General features: G+C 47.6%; 1 protein-coding gene across 1 annotated transcript in view; it reads left to right on the top strand.

The window, feature by feature from the left end:
* NRG4 (neuregulin 4) overlaps positions 1 to 27,453 on the top strand; it is a 121,652-nt gene that overhangs the window by 3,843 nt on the left and 90,356 nt on the right. The window contains exon 2 of the mRNA XM_073579344.1: positions 20,474 to 20,511. Within this exon, the coding sequence (XP_073435445.1) occupies positions 20,497 to 20,511 (15 nt within the window). The 5' untranslated portion in view covers positions 20,474 to 20,496. The remainder of the gene's footprint in view (positions 1 to 20,473; positions 20,512 to 27,453) is intronic.

Raw genomic sequence — 27,453 nt, 5'->3', positions numbered from 1 at the left:
AGGAAGAGGCAGCCTGATAAGCAGAGTGCGCAGAGGACTTCCGGGTCAGGAAACCTCCAAGCCAAGGAGCAGGCCGGGGAGGAGGTTGGGCTGACAGGCGTGGATGCCTAGCAACAGGTTGCGCGTGTGCCACTGAACTCAGTGCGCGCGCGCCCCCGACGGATGACAGGAGCTAGGGCGGGCACGCTCCGGGACGCCGAGAGCTGGTGAGTACAGCGGGGCTCGGGGGAGGCGGCGCGATGGACACAGGCAGAGAGGCAAGAGCTGGAGGAGTCGGCAGAGAGACAGGAGCTGGAGGTGGCGGCGACATGACAGTACCCCCCTCCTTACGCGCCCCCCCCTACGGCTGGAAAGAAACTTAGCCAGGATTCGAGGCGCCTGGATGTTTTCCCGGGATTCCCAAGATCTCTCCTCAGGGCCCAAACCCTTCCAATCAACCAAAAAAAAGGTTTTGCCTCTTCGCTTTTTCATGGCAAGGATGTTCTTGACCTCAAAAACATCATCAGAGGAGACCGGTAGAGGCGAAAGAGTGGTAGAAGCATGAAACTGATTGAGAATGACTGGTTTTAGAAGAGAAACGTGGAATGAATTAGGGATACGGAGTGAGGCAGGTAGCCTCAACTTGTAAGAGACATCATTGATGCGAGCCAAGACCTCGAAGGGTCCAATGTACCGGGGACCCAGCTTATGTGAAGGGATCTTTAGGCGGATGACTTGAGAAGAGAGCCAGACTTTATCTCCCGGATGATATAGTGGAGAGTCTAGGCGCCTCTTGTCCGCGTGTCTCTTCATTCTGTCCCGAGCTTGTTCGAGAGCGGTCCTGGTTTCCTGCCAGATCCTGGAGAACCCCCCGGACAGAAAATCAGCAGCTGGCACACCAGAGACAGGAGGCATCGGCAGGGGTACACCAGGATGTTGCCCGTGGACGACAAAGAAGGGTGACTTGGACGAAGATTCGCTGGCGTGATGTATGCGAATTCGGCCCACAGGAGTAAATCGGTCCAGTCGTCCTGGTGGGCGTTAGAGAAATGTCGGAGATAGGTTACCAGAGTCTGGTTAGTGCGTTCCACTTGACCATTGGTTTGCGGGTGGTAAGCCGAGGAGAAGTCAAGCGTGACGTTCATACTCTTGCAGAGAGCCCTCCAGAGCCGCGAAGTGAATTGGACTCCCCTGTCCGAAACAATATGTTGAGGAAGGCCATGAAAGCGAAAAACATGGTGGACGAAAATCTTCACTAGCTCGGGTGCTGAGGGTAAACCTGGAAGCGGGATGAAATGAGCCATCTTGGAAAACCTGTCCACTACTACGAGGATGACAGTGCAGCCCGAAGACTGAGGCAGATCGGTAATAAAGTCCATAGCAATGTGCTGCCAAGGAGCCGAGGGAACTGGAAGCGGATGTAAAAGACTGGAGGGAAGCTGTCGAGGGACGTTGTTCTTGGCACAAGACGGACAGGAGGCGATGAAGTTACGGACATCTTGGGGAATGGTCGCGGCCACCAGTAATAGCGGGACACGAGGGTGGTAGTCTTTTTGAGACCTACATGACCTGCCAGTTTGGAGGCATGACCCCAGCGCAGGAATCGCCTTCTGTTGTTCACGGGAACAAAGGTCTTACCCGGAGGCAGGGAGGTCAAACTGATGGGTGCTAGCGTGATGACCTTGGAAGGGTCCAAGATGTGCGTGGGCTCCTCCTCGGTATCCACCAACAAAAAGGACCTGGACAGTGCGTCAGCTTTGAGGTTTTTGTTGCCGGGACGGAAGTGGAGCTCAAAATCGAAACGAGCAAAGAATAAAGCCCATCTAGCTTGCTGGGGGTTAAGTCTCTGTGCCGACTGGATATATGCCAAGTTCTTATGGTCCGTAAAGATCTTAAAAGGATGTACGGCCCCCTCCAGAAGGTACCTCCATTCTTGCAACGCCAGCTTGATGGCCAACAGCTCTCTGTCACCAATGGAGTAGTTCCGTTCCGAGGAGGAAAAGGTTTTGGAGAAAAAAACGCAGGTGACAAGTCGACCGGTGGTAGACTTCTGGGAAAGTACTGCTCCGGCTCCGGTGACTGAGGCATCTACCTCCAGAATGAAAGGTTTGTTGGCCTCAGGACGGTGGAGGACAGGTGCTGTGGCAAAGGCTTCTTTCAGAGACAAGAAGGCACTTTCCGCCTCTGATGACCAGACGTGAGGATTGGCCCCCTTGCGGATTAGAGAGGAGATGGAACTAGTCAGCGAGGAAAAGTGAGGGATGAATTGTCGATAGTAATTTGTGAAGCCGAGAAATCGCTGAATCGCCTTGACACCATGAGGACGCGGCCAATTGAGCACGGCGGACACTTTCTCCGGGTCCATGCGCAAGCCAGAGTCGGATATGATGTACCCCAGGAACGGAAGAGATGATTGCTCAAAGGCGCACTTTTCAAGCTTGGCATAGAGGCGATTCTCCCTCAGGCGCTGCAGTACTAGACGAACGTTCCTTTGATGGGTAGCCAGGTCACGCGAGAAAACTAAAATATCGTCCAGGTATACCACTACACACGAATACAGCAGGTCTCGGAAAATATCATTCACAAATTCCTGGAACACTGCGGGGGCGTTGCACAAGCCAAAGGGCATCACCAGGTACTCGTAGTGGCCATCCCGGGTGTTGAACGCGGTCTTCCATTCATCAACGGAACGGATACGGACAAGATTATAGGCTCCACGGAGATCCAGTTTGGCAAAGATTCATGCTCCCCGCAGCCGTTCGAACAACTCTGGAATGAGAGGGAGCGGATACTTGTTCTTTACCGTAATAGCGTTGAGACCCCTGTCATGAACTCATTTTCTGCTCCACCAGTTGAGAGTTCCCCTTCCGTTCTTCCTCTGGTGGTGACAGGATGTAGTGCGGATGGTTTAAGTGGTAGTGATCTGCCACCTTGTCATGTCCGCCATGTTTGTCATGTCTGCCATGTCTGTTTTGTCTCAAGAACTCCTGGAGCGATGTGCATATCTTGTCTGCTGTCCTGCATGTTCGCTAGAGCAGTGTGCACACTCACCTCATGTCTGAGCTGCAGGATGCCTGCGTTTCTGCTCTGCCTTCTGTGATCTTCTCGTCTTGTCTAGAGTCCCTGATCATGTGTCCCTGCCTGGATCCTGCACTGTCTGGTTCTGCAATCATCTCGTCATGTCTGGAACGCTGATCATGTGACGTTTCCTAAAGATCCTGCACTGTCTGGTTCGGTAATCATCTCGTCATGTCTGGAACTCTGATCATGTGACCTGTCTAGGTTTCAGCACTGATTCTGCAGTCATCTCGTCATGTCTAGAACTATGATCATGTGACCTGTCTAGGTTTCAGCACTGGATCTGCAGTCGTCTCGTCATGTCTGGAACTCTGATCATGTGACTGTGCTCTGTTATCCTGTGGATCTGAACCCGGAAGTGCTCCCCTGGTCCTGACCTGGAAGAGGAGGTGCTATGCCCTATATCAGGCCGCCCCTTCCTATGCTCAGGGCCTGAGTATTGTGTGTGGTGTTCCTGCATGGCTGCTTGGTCTGTGGGGCGCTCCCTCTATTCTGTGCCCTTGCACTCTGCTCTGTCGTGCATCTCTGCACACGCTCCGTGCTCATATTCCGTCTCTTGTCTTGTGCCATGTCTTGTGTTGTCCTTCGTGCCATGTTTTGTCCCTGCTCTGCTTTGCCTTGTAGTCCTTGTTTGCTCTGCTTCTGTTCCGTGTTTCTGTCCTCGTGTCATGTCTTGCTCTGCTTTGTGGCTTCAGGTACCCTGCCTCTGTCTCTGTCCCTGGCGTGCCTCTCTGCACGCGCAGGACTCTGCCTCGCCTGTCCCTGGCGTGCCTCTCTGCACGCGCAGGACTCTGCCTCGCCTGTCCCTGGCGTGCCTCTCTGCACGTGCAGGACTCTGCCTCGTCTGTCCCTGGCGTGCCTCTCTGCACGCACAGGACTCTGCCTCGCCTGTCCCTGGCGTGCCTCTGTGCACGCGCAGGTCTCTGCCTCGCCTGTGTACCTTGTCTAGTCCCAAGGCCCAGCCTTGGCCCGGCTCTGGGCTTCGGCCTACGCTCCGCTGCTAGACTGTCCCTGTCCCTGGCATGCCCTCTGCATGCGCAGGTCTCTGCCTTGTTCTTTGTATTGTCCCTGTTGTTTCGTGCGCCCTTGCACTTTTCGCACTAGGCTTTGCCGTACTGTCTGTACGTGTCTCTGTCCTGTGTCTTTGCCTAGCCCTGCCTTGTGGCTCCGTGCCTCCGTGCACGTGCCTGGTCGTCTGTGCCTGCCCTGGTGTGCCTCAGCCATGCCGCCTCTAGCCGTGCTCGCCTGTGTGCCTCAGCCGGGCCCCGTCCAGTGCTATAGTGGTCTGGCTGCGTGGCCCCGCGGCGGTGCCGCCTCTAGTCGTGCCCGCCTGCAACTGCCATCGTCAGTACCACCTGCCGGCGCTCCCAGCCGTGGTCTCCGTGCTCCCTTGCACTCACGCTGGTTCTCGAACTGTGCCTTTTCGTGCTACTCTTGCACAACACTTTGTTAACTTTGCTCTGCTCTGATCCCTGTCTTGCCTGGTCCTTGAACCCTGTTCCTGGCGTGCCTCTCTGCACGCGCAGGCCTCTGCCTCGCCTGACCCTGGCGTGCCCTTTGCACGCTCAGGACTCTGTCTCGTACCTTGTGCCTTGGCGTGTGTCTACACACGCACTCTGTCTCGTGCCTTGGCGTGTCCCTACACACGCACCTAGTCTTGAACCCTGGTGTGTCCCCTACACACGCACCTTGCCTTGCACCTAGCCTTGAACCTTGGCGTGTCCCCTACACACGCACCTTGCCACGCACCTAGCCTTGGACCTTGGCGTGTTCCCTAACACGCACCCTGCTTGGACATCTGTCGTGCTTCCTTGCCTGGAACCTGGTTTGCCTGCCAGATGCCCGGAACCTGCCGATCGCTGCCAGGGATCATGAGCTGGATGACTGCGGCCTGACGTCCGGAGCTGATGTCCGCAGCCTGATGCCTTGATGATGTCGATCGTTGCCAGCAGTCCGGAGTCCGATGCCATCGTGCCGTTACCCGTACCTAATAATTGAAACTGCAAGGAAAAAAGCGCAATAGGGTCTTATCTGAGAAAACCAAGAATTCAAACAATAAAATATACTCACCGTATATAGGAGAGTAACAGGCATAAAGAAACACGGTCAGCTTGCTGCACATCCAAATGACCACGCTGTGGCCATAAATCTTCAGATTCACTAGTGGGATTTTTTATGGATTAAACGTGCGCTGCCAGACCATCATTCCTCACAAGTTGTGTGCTTGATATATTTAATTCCCAACGCGTTTCGAGGTCACAAAAACTTCTTCCTCAGGGGATGACATGTACATGTACTGCTAGTTGTGAGGTTAAGATCAGGGATCTGCAATCTGCATAGTTACCAACTTCTCTGGTTTTCTGAGGCTTAGCTTGTTGTCTTTTTTTTTTTCCTCCTCGGTTTTCCATTCATAACAGACCCTGGTAGTCGATGCAGGGGCGAAGAGACCCCTCCTTCTTGACAAAAAAGAACCCCGCGTCTGCGGGTGACAAAGACTTCCGAATAAAACCCTTGGCCAGATTCTCCTGGACGTACTCGGTCATGGCTTGGGACTCGAGAGGATTTAACGAGTAAATACGGCCTCTGGGTGGAGTGGAGCCTGGAAGAAGATCGATCGGGCAATCATAAGGACGACGCGGGGGGCAGACTCTCAGCTTTTTTATTGAAGACGTCAGTGAAAGACCAGTAAGGTGGAGGTAAATCTGCAGGTACCGAGGCGGAGGGAGGAGATTTTAACAGCCGAACGGAAAGCAGGCACTTGGTTTGGCACGATTGACCCCAGCGTAGGATGTCACCAGATCGCCAATCAAGGATGGATTTTTGGATTCTCAACCATGGAAGACCTAATAATAGCGTATGAGACAACGAGGGGAGCACGTAGAAGGCTATGTTCTCCCGTTGTAAAGCTCCGATCTGTAGCTTCACCTCTTCGGTGACCTGGGTGACAATCTCCCGCAAAGGCTTGCAGTCAACCGATGCTATCCGCCGAGGAGTCTCCAAGGATCTGACAGGAATCCGGAGTCTTTTGACCGCCTCGAGCTGAATGAAGTTGTTAGGCGTCGGATTCCTGTAGCTACACAGCAGGAGTCCAGAGCCTCACATACTGCTTTTCAGCATGTCATTCCTGAGGCTAAGTCCCGCTGCCGCTCCACTGAGCATGCTCATGCGACGATCTCCCATTGGAGCTCAGGAGTCACGTGCTCTGGTCCTTGCTCTGATCTGATTGGTCCATCTCAGAGATCTGGAAGGTCCCGGTAGCGCATGGCTATAAAAGGACCGCATGGCCGTTCGGCTATGCGCTAGTATAGACATTACTTGCTAGATGTGTGAATGGTGAAAGATATATGATTCTGGTGACTGACTCATTTGAAACCCCTTCCCTCTGATATTACGTATGTGGATAGGGAATTAGTTCAGCAGCCAGCGCCAAGCCTTAGGCCACTGTGCACACCGCGCCTCTACACTAGCGTCCGATTGTGCTACTCCTCACGGCACTATCGTCTCGCGGCAGTGTCCTACGCCGCGCTGCAGTTGCAGCTCTCCTTGGCGCCCGCAGTAGCGACGCCACACACACGGTAGGTCTAGACGGACGCAGTTCCTTCTGCCTTTGGTCCTGCACCTGTGACCTGATACCATGTGTTCATATATCTGAGACCTGTGACGCTAACAGGCTCAGCCTTTTTATGTTTACCCTTACTGGCATCTCTGTGATTAAACAGTGATTGCTCTGCGCACCTGGGTGACGTTTAATCCCGTGCGCATTATACTCCATATTGTGCGTCTGCCATTACTCAGCAGCAGTTATAACACCTTCTGCACGGTGGACCCTGAGCAGCGAATGCACTTTATTATTTATTTTATTTAGTGCATTCCGCCGTTCCTAACATTATACTAGCGCCAGGGTCTGGCTGGTAATGGCAGAACAGCAACAATTACTACAGTACATTCGGCAGCTGTAGGGCCGGTTGGCTACTCTTGAGAGTGCTATCTCTGCTGCGAAGTCAACTGAGGCTACTGTTGTGGCGATCGCAGAGGCGGTTTCTCGTGGGTCCACGTCTTCCCCTGCGCCGACAGTTTCCCGCCTCCCGTTGCCCGATAAATTTTCGAGCGATAGCGCCTCCTGTAGGGGTTTCGTGAGCCAGTGCTCTTATCCAGCTGGAATTACTGGCTGCGCGATTCCCTACGGAACGGGCTAAGGTGGGGTTAATGGTTTCCCTTCTGTCGGGCAGGGCGTTGGAGTGGGCCACACCGCTTTGGGAGCGTGGCGACCCAGAGGTTCGGACCGCTGCTCAGTTCTTAACAGCTATCAAGCAGGTCTTCCTGGGACCATGAGTCACACACGACACCTCTCTTCAGCTATTGGCATTAACTCAGGGACCGCTCTCAGTCAGTCAGTATGCCGTACGTTTTCGGACTCTTGCTTCCGAGCTGGAGTGGTCTGATAGAGCTCTCATCCCTGTGTTTTGGAGAGGTTTAGCAGAGGATGTTAAGGATGCTCTATCTACCAGAGAGGTTCCTGCAAGTCCGGAAGAGCTGATTGCCATCTCCACGCGCATTGATCTCTGTTTTTCGGAGTGCGGGCTGGAGCGGGCTCAATCCAGACGGAAGGTTACTCCTGCTCCAAACCTCTTTGAACCTCTGGAGTCACCCGAGCCAGAGTGTTCACTTCCAGAGCCCATGGAGGTGTCTCGCGCCAGTCTCGAGGCGCGCCTGGCACTAAGCTCCGTTTGCGGTTGCCACTGTCAACACCCTGTTCCCCACGATAACAGGGCCCCGCAGTGGTCAACCTCTGTGCCGCCGCAAGACCTTTGTTCCCCCTCGCCTTCGGCCTCAGGTTCTCGCGTGGGCACATGCATCCAGGGTGGGTGGTCACTGTGGCTACATGCAGACCACAAAACTCCTGGCAAGTAGAGTTGAGCGAAACGGGTCGGTCATATTCAAAAGTAGCCGACTTTCGCTGAAGTCGGGTTTCATGAAACGGAACCCGACCGTAGCGTGAGGTCGGCCATGAGGTCGGCGACCAGAGCGCCAACGTCGCGTTTCAAAAGATGCTTCCAGCACCCTTTTTCAGCCATTGATGGAGGACGCACACTGTGGGCAACTCGATGACATAGGCATCGGTCACCACCATCTTTGAGAAGGGCATGCAAGTGATTGGCTGGCTTTGTGTGGTGTCATAGGGGCTATAAAAGGGCGTGATCGCCGACCGCCATCTTACTTATGCCGATCTTAGCATAGGGAGAGCTGCTGCTGCTGATTCTGTAGGGAGAGCGTTAGGCAGGGAAGAAGAACCAAAAAACTGCTTCTGCTGTTAGCGATTTCCACTTACAACACAACACTTTGTGTGCAGTGACAGGGGAGGCTCTATTTTTGTGCATCAGCTCTGTTGGTTATTAGGCTGCCTTATAAGGCTCCCTGATAGTTGCATTGCTGTTTGCACACTGCTGTGCAAACTGCTTTTTTAGAAGCAAAAATACTTTTCTTCCTGTTTTCTGCACAGTTACCAAGCGTTCATTTTTCCACCCTTTTGTGTGTGCACTGTGCAGCAGTCCTGCTTATTAGGCTGCCTGCGTCCATACTTGGACTGAGAGCATCATTGTCAGCGTCCTCAAATCTCTAGTGAGATCCAAAATCTCACCAATCCTATAGACACCCTCCACCTTGTCATACACCATCCAATTTCAGCCTGTTACATTGAGGTGTAATCTCTCCTGGGCCAGAGACAATATTTCTGCGTCCTCAAATCTATAGTGAGATTCAAAATCTCACCAATCCTATAGACACCCTCCACCTTGTCATACACCATCCAATTTCAGCCTGTTACATTAAGGTGTAATCTCTACTGGGCCTGAGACAATAGTTCAGCGTCCTCAAATCTCTAGTGGGATTCAAATTCTTACCAATAGTAGATACACCTTCTACCTTGTTTTACAGTACCATATATGTAGCTGGTGGTATTTTGGGCACATTTTCACAAAAATGAGCAAGTATGGTGGAAGACGCCATGGAAGTGGGCGGGGGTTGCCAGCTGGTCCCGATGGTGAATGGTGGTGGTGTTGCATCTGTTGGTAGTGGCAAAAGCACAATAGCACCTAAGGCAGGAGGTGTTGAGCCTGCGTGTTCGTCTGGCTCCACAAGGCCTCGAAGGCTCTCTTTTCTGGGAGTAGGTAAACTACTTTTAAAGCCGGTGCTTCAGGAACAAGTTTTGGCTTACATTGCTGACAGCCTCGAGCTCTCTCGCCTCCTCTTCTGAAGTTTCGAAAAATAAAAGCACTGAGTCATCATTGGAGGCTCCTGGTCAGGAACAACACCTTTCCTTGTGTCCTTCACCCCTACCAAAAGTGAAGGATGTGGCAGGCCACACTACCGATTACTCCATGGAGCTCTTTTCACATACCATGCCTGGGTTAGCAAGTCAAATCGTGAATTCCCCAGTCCAAGATGAATCTGACATGGAGTGCACTGATGCACAGCCACTGCTAGATTTTTCTGCTGGTACATTCACTCAGAGCACTACATTGTCCTCGCAGTGTACTGAGGCAGAATCAGACCCTGATGAAACTCAGGTGCCCCTTCCCGCAAACTATACCACCTTACACGGTGACACAGAGGAAGGTGCACATGAAATTGAAGAGGAGGTGATGGATGACCCAGTTGTTGACCCTGATTGGCATCCATTGGGGGAAGAGGGTGCCGCTGCCAATAGCTCAGAAGAGGAGGAGGAGGATCCGTTGCAGGCAACGACATCGCAACAGCTGTTATCTGGCAGGACCGTAGCAGTCCAAAAATGTGTTACAAAAAACAAAAGAGTTGCAGGACAGCTTGGCCAGATGGTCAAATTAGCACAGCTTGCAAGGTCTCAAAATGTCTTCCATAGTAGGAAGAGTGCAGTGTGGCACTTTTTTGAACAATATCCTAATGATCAGGCAAAAGTTATCTGCAAGAAGTGCGCAAAGACCTTTAGCCGAGGGAAAAATCTGAGAAATTTGAATTCCAGTTGCATGCTTAGACATTTAACTACCATGCACGTGCAAGCGTGGACGGACTACCAAGCCTCACGTACCACATGTGCACCTGCTCCGAATGAAGGTAGTCAGCAACGCTACATCGCTTCCCCCACTGTAAGCCCACCGGTTAGCACACCACCAGCAGCAAATGTCGAGGTGTCGTCGCAAGGGCAAAGCAGTCATGGAATCACAATGTTATTGCTACGAAAGACTGAATCTAGGCCATGAGCAACACCACCATCACCAACCCTCTCACAGAGTCTCTCAGTCCGCCATGTCCACCGCTAGTTCCACCATATGCAGCTCTCAAGTCCAGCTTACCCTACCAGAGACTCTGAGTAGGACAAGAAAGTACTCATCGGCGTACACTGGCTTTGAACGCCCACATTGCCAAACTAATCTCGTTAGAGATGATGCCCTACCGGTTGGTTGAAAGCAAAGCTTTCCGCGAGCTCATGGCCTACGCAGTACCACGCTATGACCTACCCAGTCGGCACTTTTCGCAAAAAGCCATCCCAGCCCTCCACGTGCATGTGAAAGACCGCATTGTCCATGCACTCAAGCAATCAGTGAGTGTAAAGGTGCACCTCACAACAGATGCATGGCCCAGTAGGCATGGCCAGGGCCGTTACGTGTCCATCACTGCGCACTGGGTTAATGTGGTGGATGCAGGGTCCACAGGGGACAGTGCTGCCTAGCCCACGGTATAGGAAACAGTTGGCTGTAGGCGTTCGACCCTCCTCCTCCTCCAGAAGCGAAAGCTCGTCCACAGAGTGCAGTCGCACGAGCACTCCATCCGCAGCTGCCAGCGTTGCTGCACACGAGGTGTCCCACTATCGAACAGCTAGTGGTAAGGAGTCAGCAGGCTGTGTTGAAGATGATGTGTTGGGAGACAACAGACACACCGCGGAGGTACTGGCCGACTACTGGCAGCGACAAACTGAGTCATGGCTGGGCAGTCTACATCTTGAGGCAGGCAAGGTAGTTAGTGATAACGGCCGGAATTTTGTGGCAGCCATAGCCCTTTCAAAACTCAGACACATACCGTGCCTGGCTCACACCTTGAACCTGGTGGTGCAGTGCTTCCTCAATAATTATCCAGAGTTAACAGCCCTGCTCCATAAGGTGCGAAGACTGTGCTCGCACATCCGCCGGTCGCCCATACACTCCAGTCGTATGCAGAAGCTGCAGCGATTGCTCCACCTTCCCAAGCACCGCCTAATTATCGACGTTGCAACAAGGTGGAACTCCACCCTGCACATGGTTCAGAGGCTGTGCGAACAGAGGCAGGCTGTAATTCATTTGTGGGAGGATACTCGGGCAGGCAGTTTGCAGGCAGACATGGAGTTGTCTGGTGTGCAGTGGTCGAAGCTGAAAGACCTCTGTAAAGTCCTTCAGTGTTTTGAGGAATGCACACGGCTGGTAAGCGCAGACGACGCCATCATAAGCATGAGCATCCCACTTATGCGTCTGCTCATGCAAACTTTGACGCACATTAAGGATCAGGCGTCTGCAGCCGAAGAGGAGGAGGGAAGCCTTGATGACAGTCAGCCATTTTCTGGTCAGAGAAGTCTCGTGGAGGAAGAAGAGGAGGAGGAGGATGATGGGGATGATTATTTTTGGGAGGAGGATGCTTCTCAGGGGGCAAGAAAAAATGTTGGCATGGCAAGGTCAAGTACAGGGGTTGTGCGTGACCGGAGGGATGTGGATTTGCCAGAAAGTGCTCCTCCACCCAGCACACGCAGTGCATCATTGACACCTGGAACATTGGCCCACATGTCTGATTATGCGTTGCAGATCCTAAAAAGGGACCCCCACATTGCCAAAATGATGAACGATGACGACTACTGGTTGGCCAGCATGCTGGATCCACGCTATAAAGGCAAATTCCAAAACATCATGCCACAGGAGAACCTAGAGCTAATATTGGCTAACAAACAAGCAACTCTGGTAAACCGTATGTTTGAGGCATTCCCAGCACACAGCGGCGGTGATGTTTTTCCAACAAGCCGTAGGGGGCAACATGAAAGAGGTGTTCGTGGTGCACACAGCCGAAGTGGCGTTGGACACAGGGGTTTCATGACCATGTTGTGGACTGATTCTTCAAGTACCGCTCACACGACTGGTAATACTGCATCGATTGAAAGTGACAGGAGACAGCAGTTGTCAACTATGGTAACAAACTACTTCTCCCATATCGATGTTCTCCCTAGAACTCTGCTATTAGAAGTGGAAAGGAAGAACAAAGACGAAAGAATCTAATTAATAAAATTATTGGAGAAAGAGAAACCAATCACAAACTAAAATGTTTCTATACTAATGCACAAAGCATGGGCAACAAACAAGGAGAATTGGAACTACTAACACAGGAAAAGAAATATGATGTCATTGGAATCACTGAAACTTGGTGGGACAATACACATGATTGGAATACAAGACTAGAAGGATACAACTTATTTGCAAGAAACAGACTTGATAAACGAGGAGGGGGTGTCGCATTGTATGTTAGAAACGCATATATCTGCACAGAGATTGAAGCTTCAGAGACTGGGAGTTCTGTGGAAACTGTTTGGGTAAGAATACAAGGACAGAACAATGGAAAGGACACCATTGTAGGCATTTACTACAGGCCGCCTGTGCAAGCTGAAGATATGGATGAACTGTTTATGCATCAAATGGCCAAGTTCTCCAAAAAATATGACATAGTTGTCATGGGAGATTTCAACTATCCAGACATTTGTTGGGAATCTCTCTCAGGCAAAACTAACAGGTCAAGGAAATTCTTATCCTCTCTTGCTGACAACTTTATCTTCCAAAAGGTAAGAGAGAAGACAAGGGGAACTGCTACCTTGGATCTAATCCTTATAAACAGGGAGGAAATGGTTGAGGAGGTAAAAGTGGCTGGGACCCTAGGAGGTAGCGACCATGCTATTTTAGAATTTTGGAAAACTAGAGGCGGAAGACCTGTGAAGACTCAGACGTCAAGGTTAGATTTCAGAAAGGCAGATTTTAAGGGATTCAGAAAGAGAATTAGAGGGATCCAATGGCTGGATATCCATAAAGACAAAAATGTCCAGGAAGGATGGGAAATCTTGAAAAATGAAATTCTCAAAGCACAGTTGTTAACAATTCCAAAAAGAGGGAAGAATAGGAAGCATTTAAGGAAACCAGGATGGATGAACACAGAACTTAAGCACATGCTAAAAAGAAAGAAAAAAATGTTTATAAAATGGAAAGAGGGAGGCATATCTAAAGAAGAATATAATGCTGTCTGCAGAACCTGCAGGGCACAAATCAGATTATCTAAAGCTGAAAATGAATTGAGGCTTGCAAGAGATGTCAAAAGCAATAATAAAGGATTTTGGGGATATGTCAAAAGTAAAAGAAAAGTCAAAGATGCTATAGGATTTTTACAGGATGAAAATGATGAAATGGTAAGACAGGATGTTGAGAAGGCAGAACTTTTAATTTCCTATTTTGCATCTGTTTTCTCTCAGAAAGGAAATGTAACATCAACTGTTATTCACTGTCCTATTAAGGGAATAGAAGAATCCAGGATATCTATAAACAGAAAGATAGTGAGGAAACACTTAGCTAACCTAAATGAATTCAAGTCTCCAGGTCCAGATGAATTTCACCCCAGAGTACTGAAGGAGATAGCAGAAGAAATTTTTGAACCCCTCTCCATAATCTTTGAAAATTCTTGGAGAACAGGAGAAGTGCCAGAAGACTGGAGAAGAGCAAATGTTGTTCCTATCTTCAAAAAGGGGAAGAAGGTGGACCCAGGCAACTATAGGCCGGTGAGTCTGACTTCTATACCAGGAAAGATCTTTGAACAAATTATTAACATGTATGTCAATACCTGGATAAGAATGAAGTGATTAAACAGAGTCAGCATGGGTTTGTAACTAATAAGTCATGTCAGACTAACTTAATTTCCTTCTATGACGGTATCACTGATTGGGTGGATCAAGGAAATGCTGTAGATATAGTATATCTTGACTTCAGCAAAGCATTTGACAAAGTCTCTCATACAATCCTTATTGAAAAAATGACTAAGTATGGAATGGACAAGGCAACTGTTAGGTGGATTCATAACTGGCTTAGTGATCGGACCCAAAGAGTGGTCGTAAATGGCTGCACATCCAGTTGGAAGAATGTCTCAAGTGGGGTACCACAGGGCTCTGTCCTGGGCCCCGTATTGTTCAACATCTTTATCAACGATTTAGATGAAGGAATTGAGGGTAAACTGATTAAATTTGCTGATGACACAAAGCTAGGAGGGATAGTTAATACTAGAGAAGAGAGAGAGAGGATTCAAAAAGATTTAAATAAACTGGAGAAGTGGGCAGCAACTAACAGAATGGTTTTTAACAGGGAGAAATGCAAAGTACTACATCTGGGCAATAAAAATGAAAAAAGCATATATAGAATGGGAGGAATAGGGCTAAGTGACAGCACATGTGAAAAAGACTTGGGTATACTAATAGATCACAGACTGAATATGAGTCAACAGTGTGATGCAGCAGCAAAAAAGGCAAATGCAATTCTAGGATGTATTAACAGAAGCATACAGTCTAGATCACGTGAAGTCATTATTTCCCTCTACTCCTCTTTGGTCAGACCTCATCTGGAATATTGTGTCCAGTTTTGGGCACCACATTTTAAAAAAGACATCAACAAACTGGAGCAAGTTCAGAAAAGAGCGACCAGAATGGTGACCGGTCTGCAAACCCTGTCTTATGAGGAAAGGTTGCAGGATTTGGGAATGTTTAGTTTGCAAAAGAGAAGACTGAGAGGAGACTTAATAGCTGTCTACAAATATCTAAAGGGCTGTCACATTGTAGAAGGATCAACTTTATTCTCATTTGCACAAGGAAAGACTAGAAGCAATGGGATGAAACTGAATGGGAGGAGACACAGATTAGATATTAGAAAAAACTTTTTGACAGTTAGAGTGATCAATGAGTGGAACAGGCTGCCACGAGAAGTGGTGAGTTCTCCTTCAATGGAAGTCTTCAAACAGAGGCTGGACAGACATCTGACTGGGATGATTTAGTGAATCCTGCTTTGAGCAGGGGGTTGGACCAGATGGCCCAGGAGGTCCCTTCCAACTCTACGATTCTATGATTCTATGATCCCTCACCGGTCTGTCCCCTTTGACTATTGGGCCAGTAAACTTGACACCTGGCCTGAATTGGCACAATATGCCTTACAGGAGCTCGCTTGCCATGCTGCTAGTGTGTTTTCTGAATAAGTCTTCAGTGCTGCTGGATCAATCCTGACAGAAAAAAGGACCCGTCTGTCAATCCAAAATGTTGATGATCTAACCTTCATTAAAATGAACCATGTATGGGTTTCAAAGGATTTTGTCCCACCCTCCCCTGCTGACACGTAGGTTGCCAGAAAAATGGCTTGCTTTTGTCCTCCTCTTCCGCGGACTTCTCCAATTACTCCATTTGCAGCTGCTGAATGTCCAACATCAACATATGCCAATTTTTCCACCTCCCTAACTGGGCTGCCTCCCCCCACAGGGCCGCGGTCACCACCTGGCGCACACACCTGTGCGAGTGCCCTTGCCCTGGACAGGTGGGTGGGCACACTCTTTGGCAACGGCACTGGTACAAGGTCCCTCATAGAAGAATCAAGTGTCTCTGAAGGTGGGGGTGCACACCCGCCTTCAGACACACCGGCGTACTATGAGGGGCCCTGTGCCAGTGCCGTCGCCAACGAGTGGGCCCCCCCTGCTTTCTCAGGATCACAGCACTTGCAAAGTTGAAATACTTACCTCTCCCTGCTCCACCGCCGTGACGTCTTCCGCGTTTCCTGACAGTGACATTTTGGTCAGAGAGCGCGATGACATCACGTCTGTACGCCCTTTGCCTAAACAGTTCAAGTCAAGTGCAGTGAGATGGAATATGGGGACGACGAGGAGTCCAGACTAGTACAGGAATTCCCTAGCGAGGAGACTTATTTAATTGTTTTCAATGTTGGGACAGCTATTGGGGAGCACTATACTCTGGAGAATGATATATGAGGCCCCCCATACACTGGAGCATTCCAAAGGTAGACTTCAGACACTGGAGCAGCATTTACAGGGCCCATTATGCACTGGAGCATTAGAAATGGGGCCCATTATATATGGAGCATTATTTGGGCCCATAACAAAGTGGAGCTTCATCCATGGGGACCAACATATACTGTAGCATTATGTGGAGCTCATCATATACTGTTTAAAACATTATATGGGACCAATGATTCTGTATGGAGAAATATATGGGCCTCATTACTCTGTATAGCGCACTAGGCGGTGGCCATAATACTGTATGGAGTAACATACTGTCCGTTTTTGGAGCTATTGGAGAATTTAAAATGGATATCAGTCATGAGATGTAAGAAGTGAAGTATTTTTCATTGTACTATACCGCTATTTCTCTGCCGTATCAGAGGATCATGAATTGTGGCATGCGGACTGCAGGGATAAAAGACGGTTATCCACGGAAGCCATGTAATTTAGGGTGTGGGCCTGGGTGAGGCGTTGGGCCAGTTCCTGCTGGAGACTAGCCAGCTGGGACGCGTTCCCTGGATCCGTGGGTTGTAACGCAGAAATACGGGACTCCATGAACTTTAGAAAAGCCATGATCTGGGTTTGGTTTTCCCGTAGGAACAGCAGTTCCTTCTGGGGGGGGGCAGAGGTACCAGCGGAGTCCATGGCCTGACCGTACTGTGAGGATGAGTGGACCTCCAAGGGTGGACCCGCTGGACCGTGATAACGAACCTCCCTCAGGCGAGCGGACCAGGTGGACCGCCCCCTATACAGGGAGTGTTAGGGTCAGGCCCGAGAGATACTATCACCACGGCAGCTGGTACCCGGGGACGAAACAAGAGACCTCAGCGAAGGACAAGGCAGACTGGTGGCAGACAGACAGAGCTGCGACACGGGAACACGGAGAGCGTGGAGACACTGGCAGGGAGACAAAGCTGGGACACAGGAACATGGACAGATGGTCGTCACTGTCAGGATGACACGGCTGGAACACAGGTACAGGAACATGGGCAGGATACGGAGACACTGGAGAGCAGGCACTAGGAGAAAGCACACGGAGGGCGTGAGGGCACAGATAAGGCGACAGGGCTAGCAATAGAGAAGGCAAGGAGCGAGAGAGGACGTGGGGCCAGAATCACTTGTAATGCACAAATGATGGTCAGGCACAGCCCGGAGGAAGAGGCGGCCTGATAAGCAGAGTGCGCAGAGGACTTCCGGGTCAGGAACCTCCAAGCCAAGGAGCAGGCTGGGGAGGAGATTGGGCTGACAGGCGTGGATGCCTAGCAACGGGGTACGCGTGTGCCACTGAACTCAGTGCGCGCGCGTCCCCGACGGATGACAGGAGCAGGAGCCAGGGCAGGCGCGCGCCGGGACACCACGAACCGGTGGGTACAGCGGGGCTCGGGGGGAGGCGGCACGATGGACGCAGGCAGCGGCAGAGAGGCAGGAGCTGGAGGCGGCGGCAGAGAGGCAGGAGCTGGAGGCGGCCGCGGCATGACAATACTATATGAGGAGGGCTACATTGTATTGTTTGGAGGGGCTACATTACACTATATAAGGGGCTGCATTATACTCTATGAGGGGGTTGCCATATATTCTATGGAGGGGCTGCATTATACTATATGAAGGGGCTGCATTATATTCTGTGGGGGGTTACATTATATTCTCTAAGGGGTGGTTTATCTCTAAGGGCTGCATTATACTATAAGAGAAGGGCTGCATTATATTCTATGGGGGATTATATTATATTGTATGGGGTGGCTGCATTATACTATATGTGGGCTGCATTATACTGTATCAAGGACTATGGGGAATGCATTATATGAAGAACTATGGGGTGCATTATACTATGGGAAGTGAATTGTTCTACATGGATGACTATGGCGGTGCATTATACTATATGGAGAACTATGAGGAGTGTATTATACTATATGGAGGACTGAGCAGTGTATTTTAATATATGGAGGGCTATAAGGAGTGTATTATACTATATGGAGGACTATGGGGAGTGTATTATACTATATGGAGGACTGAGGAGTGCATTATACTATATGGAGGACTATGGGGCACATTATATTATATAGAGGACTATGGGGTGTAAACTGTAGATGTGCTGCTGATAACATGATACTGTATGGTGATCTGTTAGTGATCCATTCGTGATCGTTCTGTCCCCTTCATTTGTTCTCAGACGGTGTAAAGAGGCCGGGAAACAAATGTTGAACGACTTCAATATTGTCAATCACACTCATTTAGTGCATGTAAATACCAGGGCTGTGGAGTCGGAGTCGTGGAGTCGGAGTCGGAGTCGGTGCTCATTTTGGTGGAGTCGGAGTTGGAGTCGGTATAAAATGGACCGACTCCGACTCCTAAAATATATAATAAATTGGGTACAGTAATTCAATGCAGGATGTGCTGAATATTTTTTCATAGGAGTTTGGGAAAGTTATGAAATGTCCTATAAATGGCTGTTCTATTCCTGATCTAAGGCTACATTCACACACAGCGTTTTTCCTGTGTTTTTTGAGGATACGTTTTTCAGCTGCAAAAGCTGATCATCTTTTTAAAAAACTGCATCACCTGAAAGGTTTTTGAGCTCATAGATAATGTTTTCAATAGCAAAAGCAGATTAGAAATCTGCTCTATCTATCCATTTATCCATATCTGTCTATCCATATCGTATCTGTACCAAAAAGAATGAAAACCGGGTAGTACACCAATATATATTCTGTTCTATCTAAATATCTTGATTATTGGATCATAAAAATGATTAAATGTCTGAGGTTCACATTGTACTACAATAAATTTTTCATTTAAATATAAGCAATATGTGTGGGAGTCGGAGTCGTGGAGTCGGAGTTGGAGTCGGAGTCGGTGTAAGGGAAATTGAGGAGTCGGAGTCGGAGTCGCAGGTTTGGCTTACCGACTCCACAGCCCTGGTAAATACAACCGAAATGCTTCTGTGTGATGTGCAATATGTTAGCATTTGGGGCCCCATTTTAAACTTTGCCTAGGGCCCCACTTTGCCTAAAATCGGCCCTGGTTGTCTGCCTATAACACCATAGAGATGTCCCTAAAAATCTGCAGCTGTAGAGAAATTGTGCAGATGCGGGAGAGGGTGAGCAGACATGATCACCATATAATTTGAATGGATTTTTCCAAAAATTGCAAGTTATCCTCTTACTGATCGCAGGAGTCCTACAACTAGGAACGCCAACCATCCCGATAAGAGGACAACTCCGTAAACCTATGAATGGGAGTCTGCAAAGCCCTATCTTGAATGGAGTAGTAGTGCATATGCTCAGCCTTCACTCCAATCACTGTCAGTCAGACATTTGGAAATAGCCGAGCCTTGTACTCTGGTAGTTCAAAGAGAATTAATGGAATGGAAGCCGAGTACATATATTCAAGTCTGGATTTTCAGATCAAAGGGGGTCCCGGTAGTCCGACCGCATTGATCTGCAATTTGTAACTTTCCTTTATGGGAAAACCCCTTGAGGGCATGTGCATGTCATATTTTTTTTAGGCAGATTCTGGAACCTGCCTTAAAAAGTGCTAAAAAAAAATGCACTGCAATGTCAACACGACTTGTGTTGCATGTATTCAGCTTTTTTCAGCTTTTAAACACTTCAGGGTTCAAAAGCCGTGAAGCTACTAAAAGAAGTGACCTGATCATTTTCAGTTGGCTCCTACTTGGAAGTAATTCACTACCATATACATAAAATTAAAACAAAAAAAATCTTTGCAGCTCCAAAAACTATGTGGTAGAAGTCAAAGAAGACACTTTAGGAAAACAATGCCGTTTTCCTGAAACGATGTACACATAAGCTTAAAATGTCTTCTATTGGTCTATTATTAATCTATGGGTAGGTTCACACAATTGATTTTTCTACATCTGAGAAAAATGGTCAGATTATTGTGATCAGACTCTGATCAGAGTTACAACACTTTTTCTCGGACGTGGAGAGAAAAAAAAAAGTTTTTCTATCTTCTCCATTCTATCAGTCCATGAAAATCAGACCGCACTTGGTCTCATTTTTTCCATGGACCTATTGCATTGCCAATTTTGATCCTATGCTCAGATCAAAATCAAGGAGCACTATTTTTCTTGTAATACATTACACGTAACTAAATTTTTTGCATCCTTATCTCTGAAATGTCTAACAAAAATGTTGTAGTGAACAATTCTAGGCCCCCGGACAATAACCCACTGCAGTCAATCAGATCAAAATGTATCGGATATATTAAGAGACACATGCTTTTTTTTTTAAATTATGAGGAATTTTGGGGGCATAGACCCTCTTCACTTTCATTGATGCAAAATTTGGAATTATTAATAAATGTGGGTCATTTTTCTTTATAGTGATCAGCCATACATGCAGTTGGATGCTAGATATTAAGGTGAGTAAATTCTATTAAATATGTCTGATTTTGATAAACTGGTTACAATTTATTTGAGTATCGTTTGTGGAGCTTTAAGGCGAAACCTAAACTATGTCAAGTTTACAATCTGAAAATTTTCGGTAATGCATTCCATTGTATATACTCTTTTGAATAGTATTTTGTAAAGTAGCATGACCATAAATATAATAATGCTCCCAATAAATGATGCCAGCGGCTGACTCCTCTCCTTGTAATCACATGAGCATATTATTAAACACATTCAGCTAGAGGGGCTCGTGATGAGAAATGCATCGCAGAGCGACTGCGAGAAGTGCTGAGTCACATCTATTTATCTCCTTGAACTTATTTGTCTTTTGCACTTTGAAGTGGTAGAATTGGATAAAACCAGGTTATAATAGATGAAAAATTAACACATGACTACATGTTGAATGGTAAAAAAAAATAAGAGTGATCCCTGGAGCGAAAACACAAAAGGTCAATTAGACGTTTGGGTGATTTTCTGAATATTTATTTAATCATTTTATATGTGCACATTTCCACCAGATTTGTTTGATCTTTGTTTACTTGACTGATTCGGGCCGGGTTCAGACAGCCATTTTAAAAGTCAGGCCAGTCACAGGCTCAAATTGTAGATGTGACATTGCTCCTTGTGCTATTCTACATAGCGGATGTGTGCAGTAGCTACTTATTGACATGCAGTAACCTCTTCTGTAAATCACACCCCAATAGTGCATGCTGCAATTTGTTCCACACAGACTGTTGGTCCATATAGAAATTGAGTCATGTGCATTGGCTCACTGGCTATAATGCGTTTATTATGGTTTCTGCACATCTACTTATAATAAGGTCTGCTGAAGAATCCCTTATAATAACTATTTCAAGTACCGTATATAGTCGAGTATAAGCCGACCCGAGTATAAGCTGAAGCACTTAATTTTACCACAAAAACTGAGAAAACTTATTGGCTCAGTATAAGCCTAGGGTGGGAAATGCAACTACTGGTATATTTCAAAAATAAAAATAGATACCAATAAAATTACATCAATTGAGACATGGGCCCCATAAGATGCTCCATACAAAATACGACCCATATAATGTTCCATAAAGTTGATGATGGCCCATAAGTTGCTCCATACAAAAATATGCCCCATATAATGCTCTATAAGGATGATGATGGCCCCATAAGATGCTTCGTACAAAAACGCGCCCTATATAATGCTCTATAAAGATGATGATGGCCCCATAAGATGCTCCATACAAAAATGCGCCCTATATAATGCTCTATAAAGATGATGATGGCCCCATAAGATGCTCCAAACAAAATACGACCCATATAATGCTTAAATGCAGTTTAGGCTGCTCATATATTGTATATAGCTTGCTGCTGCAATAGAAAAAAATGACATACCTCTCGTCGCTGACTGCTTCTCCTCAGCGTTGCCAGCTATCTGCAGTGACTGTACAGGCAGAGGGCGCGCACTAAGCACGTCATTGTGCCCTATGTCCTGAACATCACAGTCAGAGGATGCAGAAGACAGAGTTCGGTGGTGGAAAGGGGACAGTTGAATATCGCAAGTACCAGGGGCCTGAGAAAGCGGCGGCACAGGCACTTGGCCCCCATAGCACGCCGCTGTCCCCACCTGCTCAGGACCCCGGCACTTGCACCGGTGCCAACGCCGACCGCCGTCACTCAGCAGCCACAGGAATGCTTACAGAGGCTGCAGGGGAGCACACAGGTGACCAGGAGAGACCGGAGACCTCCGATAAGTGTGACTCGTCTATAAGCCGAGAGGGGTCTTTTCAGACAAAAAAAAGGGGCTCAAAAATTCGGCTTATACACAAGTATATACAGTACATAGATGTGAGCCCTGTTTTATTTTATTTTTTTTCTCCAAAAGCATTATGCACTTACTGTACATAATGTACTTATGCACATTATGCACAGCAGCACTGAAAAGAAAATGTGTATGCTCCATGTTAAAAGGTTGCCATCACCTGCGTTGGAAAGTTCTGGGTATACATAGAGCGTCTTCATCCATGGTACGTTGTGCTGTCAAATTGTAATGATTGACAGCTAAACTGAGACAGGAGAGTGAGGGGATTGGGGATAATGATTGTAAATTCTTCATAGGTTGATAAGTGTTATTGGCATAAAGATTTCTGTGTGTGTTGTATGTAGGGATGTACTGCAAATGAAAAAAGTTGTGCTCAGAGAGAAAGATTAACAAAGTGAGAAACTGAACATAGCCGAAAGATCCATCTTCATGTGTTAGAGAATTAGAAAGTTATAAAAGACCTAGAGTCATAGACTGTTATTCATTATTGCATTTTCCCTTATTTTTTTTGTTCAAAGTATAACTAAAAAACACCAGCTCACCCTTCCTGTTCGGATTAGTGAAGAAGCACGAGGACGCCACCACCCAGCGTTTGTAGATAGATGCAAGTTCAAGGGAAAAAAGGTACTCCAAGATTAAGGGCCCCGTCACACATAGCGATCTCACTAGTGAGATCGCTGCTGAGTCACAAGTTTTGTAACGTAACAGCGATCTCACCAGCGAGATCGCTGTGTGTGACAGCAATCAGCGACCGGCCCCCCTGCCGGTATCGCTGATCGCTGTTCGAAAGCCCTGGACATTTTTTTGGTCACTGGTCTCCCGCTGGCCAGCACGCATCTCTGCGTGACAGGCGGGAGACCAGCAATCAGGTGGCAAGTAAGGTAAACGCAGGGTTTCTAAGCACGGCGCTGTGCTTAGAAACCCTCTGTGTACCTTAGTTACCAGCGCGCTGATGCAGGGAGCTGGTAACTAAGGTACACATCGAGTTTCTAAGGGACACACGTGTTTGACAGCTCACCAGCAATCATGTAGCGACTCACCAGCGATCCTGACATGTTGATATCGTTGTCGGGATCGCTGGTGAGTCGCTATGTGTGACGGGGCCCTAAGCATGTTTGGCGTTCGAAACTTTAGGTTTCACGGAGGTCTCCCTCTTTATTTATATTATTTTTGCAATGTGTATATCTTTTTAATGAATTATCAATAAACTCACAATTTCATCTCCAATTGGATCTGGAAGATGGACCTTTTTTGTCTTGAACTTGCACCTATTTTTTTGTAATACTAAGAGAAAAATTAGTCCAAAAAAGATTAATAAAAATTACAAACTTTTATTTCATTAGAATTAAAACAGATAATGAGGTTCCCAAACTTAGTCACTGGTGAAAGAAATGGTGATGGGGCTGGAGAACATGATCTCTCAATATAGTATTTATAATCTCCTACATTTAATCCTAATTCGAAGATATTAAATTACATCAATATAACATGGTTCATGACAAATATAGCAAAAGAAGAAAAAAAGTTCCAGCACCAGGCGTCTCTTCATTTTTTATTTTCATGTCAAGAGTAAAACATCATGCGGGGGACACATCCCCTAAACGCCTGACGCTTTTTGAACAAAGTTCTTAATATCCCTCTAGAATCACAGAGAGAGGAGGGAGAGTCCCCCCTGAGACCACTTGGAAAAGACGCAAAGGGAAGATTTTTGAGCTGCCTAGAAAAAATTTGAAGAAGCTCCTGGAGGGAACTTAGGGTTGTCGGTTATTGGTAATAAAGTCCCACTTGGATTGGTTATGATGCCTCTCACACTAGGCATGTATATTGTTCTGAGTGTTTGACTTACACTATAGGACATCACTACTTTATTATGGATCAAAGATGGCCAAGTCCATGGCAAAGTACATGCATCCTGTGCAATACCGACCCATAATTTAGACTTGGAGCAATGCAACAAGTCCAGAATCCTTGCAGTCAAGGAAGCAAGGTAGTATCGGCGGTAGTCAGGGAGACCAACCCCTCCAGCATCCTTTTGACGCACAAGGACAATGTTCCGAATCCTTAGGCGGTCGGTGACCCAGACAAATCGACTGAACTAAGCTGGATCCTGATCCAGAAGGAGGAGGGTATACATAGTGGAATAGTTTGTAAAAGGAATAAAAGTCTGGGCAGGATTGTCATTTTAAGAATACTTATCCTGCCAAACCATGAGAAATCCTTCCGATTCAAGTTGCTGAGATTTTCCTGCCTGGACAAGAAGGACAAGAAATTGAGAGAAAACAGTTTTGAGAGTTCAGCAGGGATATGAGTACAGAGATAATTCATGTTATTATTAGATATTCTGAAATTGACTTTCAGCGTATCTACCAAATGTTTGGGTAGGAAAATATTTTTTAAAGCTTCAGATTTATCTAGGTTTATTTTAAAACTCAACCAGTCACCAAAATGCATCAACTCAGACATCAAGGAAGGCAGAGACGTATGAGGATTGGTATGATATACCATTACATAGGCAGCAAAGGCCGAACATTTATATTCATGGCCTGCGATCTTAATCCCCCTGATGTCCAGATTGGCACCTATAGCCTTCAGGAGATGTTCCATATAATCAGGATGTATAGCAGGGGAGAAAGAGGACAGCCCTGTCGGGTGCCATACCTTATGGAGCTTATTATTGATTTTTAATTTGGTGGAGGACTGATATAGGGCTAGAATTTTCACCGTAAACACTTGGCCCAAACCAGCATGTTCCAAGGTTTGAGCCAGGGACAACAAGGACACTCTGTCAAAAGCCTTTTCGGCATCTAATGACAGAATGATCAAAGGAGTTTTGTGTGTATGAGTGTGTATGAGCATGGTTAATAATATCCAATGTTTTGAGCGTATTATCCCTCGCTTCCCTACCCGTTACAAAACCTTCCTGGTCTAGATGAATCAAGTCAGGGAGATGGGGCCTTAATCTGTAATGTATGCGTCCATGTCCCCATGGTGGGATTCAGATCTTGTGGAGGACTTGAATTTGGTTCTTTTTGTATTCTTTCCCATTATGGTGGTGTTTAATAGGGTAGTTGCAGAGGAGCTCAGAGAAGCAAGTCCTCACAATTTCATGTATAGCCATGCCCCCCAATTGCCTATAATTTCTACCTGTTGTCTGTTCCTGTCACGATTGGGCTGGCGAGTAAACTGGGACCAGGGGCACCTTTCCTGGTCCTGACACTAGGGGGCACCCTAACTCGCCCTGTTCCCCGGGATACCTCAGATGGCAAGGATGCCAGGGCCTCCGCCCTAGCCCTGTCTCCTAGCTTTAGCCCTGCGTCTGTCCCCTTCCCCCCTCCCGGGGAAGAGAGGCGCTACCGTGTACCGAAGAACACCATCCCGACAGACAGGGGAACGAGACAAGGGTAAAGGAAAATTCCACTCACAAATAATACTCTCACAAGCAACAGAAGTATACATCAGGGTGTGAAGGACGGGGGGAAGAAAAAGCAGGAATGGATGAGGAATCTCCAAGCGTACAAACCAAGCAACAATAAACTCCTCCAGCACTCCAAACACCAGCTCCTCTCTCTCTCCAGATCCTTGTAGCAAATGCTATCTCAGACAATGATCTGGTCTGCAGACCTAGTTTTTATAGGTGAGAGGAGTGGTTAACCAAGCACAGCTGAAAGCAGGGATTTCCACATGGCCGATTAACCCCTGTCCTCCTGAAAGAAAACAAGCACTCTTAATACTCCGGAGAAGTGCTTCTCAGCGGCAAAGCAGGAGCCAACAGGCGCTGCGGTCTTCTGGCTCTGTTCTGTCGCGGTAACCCCGTGACAGTTCCATTTGCACAACAGCAGGAAATATTGATTCACAGTCAGTGTTGCTTCATAACTGGACAGGTTGATTTCACAGAAGTGCAATTGACTTGGAGTTACATTGTGTTGTTAAAGTGTTCCCTTTAGTTTTTGGAGCAGTGTATATAAGGATGGAGTGTTTATTAACAACCTATATACAGGTGCTTCTCACAAAATCAGAATATCATCAAAAAGTTAATTTATTTCAGTTCTTCAATAGAAAAGGTGTAACTCATATATTTCATAGTCATTACAAACAGAGTGATCTATTTCAAGTGTTTATATATGTTACTGTTGATGATTATGGCTTACAGCCAATGAAAACCCAAAAGTCATTATCTCAGTAAATTAGAATACTTTATAACACCATCTTAAAAAATTATTTTAAAATCTGAAATGTTGGCCTACTGAAATGTATATGGGTCGCCCTCCCAGGGCTGTGGGGTACTCGGTACCGGGCCGGTGTCAGTTGGATGTGTCACAGCAGCAGTGACCCGGTCCATGGCCCTGGGCGCCCAAGTAATGGGGAAATGTAATGGTGTAATGGAATAGTTCGTGACGCCACCTGTGGTGTTTGGCAAGCAAGATGTTAAGCCGACGCTGCGTGCAGATCCTATGGGGCTGATGGTGTGTTGCAGCAAAGATGGTGTAGCTCCCCACAGGTGAAGCTGTAACCCCAGGGCAGTGTATAGGCGCAGGTAGTGTAGAGGAGGACACCCAGATGTAGCGGTGCTGACGGTGTTGGTGCACAATGACTGGAAGACACCAGGGCTTGTAGTTCCAAAGCTTTACTCACAGTTCGTAGTACACACTGGTGCCTGCCTCCGTGCTGTGTCCTCCGGGGAAAAGACTCAATCAACCTCCCGGGCAAGTTAGGCTTCTCTCCAACACTCCGCCAACATGTACCTGTCCTGAACGACTCCTCTATTGCACCTTTTAGTGTGAAGAACTCCAGTACCGTGGTACTCTGAAGTTCCTCCTGTCAGATGTTCCTAACAACTCTTCCTTGTACAGCAGACAGCTGTAGCCTACTTCGGGGGACTCCCTTTATCCTGAGTCCCAGCTCTCTATACAGATGCTATTGTGCCCCAAGTCTTGGATGGGAGTAGTGCATTTACAGCCAACTACTCCACTGGTGTCTGCTGCAGAACCATAAGTGTCCATACAACCTCGGGGACCAGGCCCCGGCCTTGCGCTGAGGACCTATAGGCAGGGTTCCTCTTCCAACCCACAACTCCTCTCTGTTCTCCTACTCCTTCGTTCCGCGC

Source organism: Dendrobates tinctorius, unplaced genomic scaffold (assembly GCF_039654945.1).
Source record: "Dendrobates tinctorius isolate UK_male_01 unplaced genomic scaffold, ASM3965494v1 ptg000062l, whole genome shotgun sequence".
NCBI classification, from domain to species: domain Eukaryota; kingdom Metazoa; phylum Chordata; class Amphibia; order Anura; family Dendrobatidae; genus Dendrobates; species Dendrobates tinctorius.
This window is presented reverse-complemented; position numbering and strand designations above follow the sequence as displayed.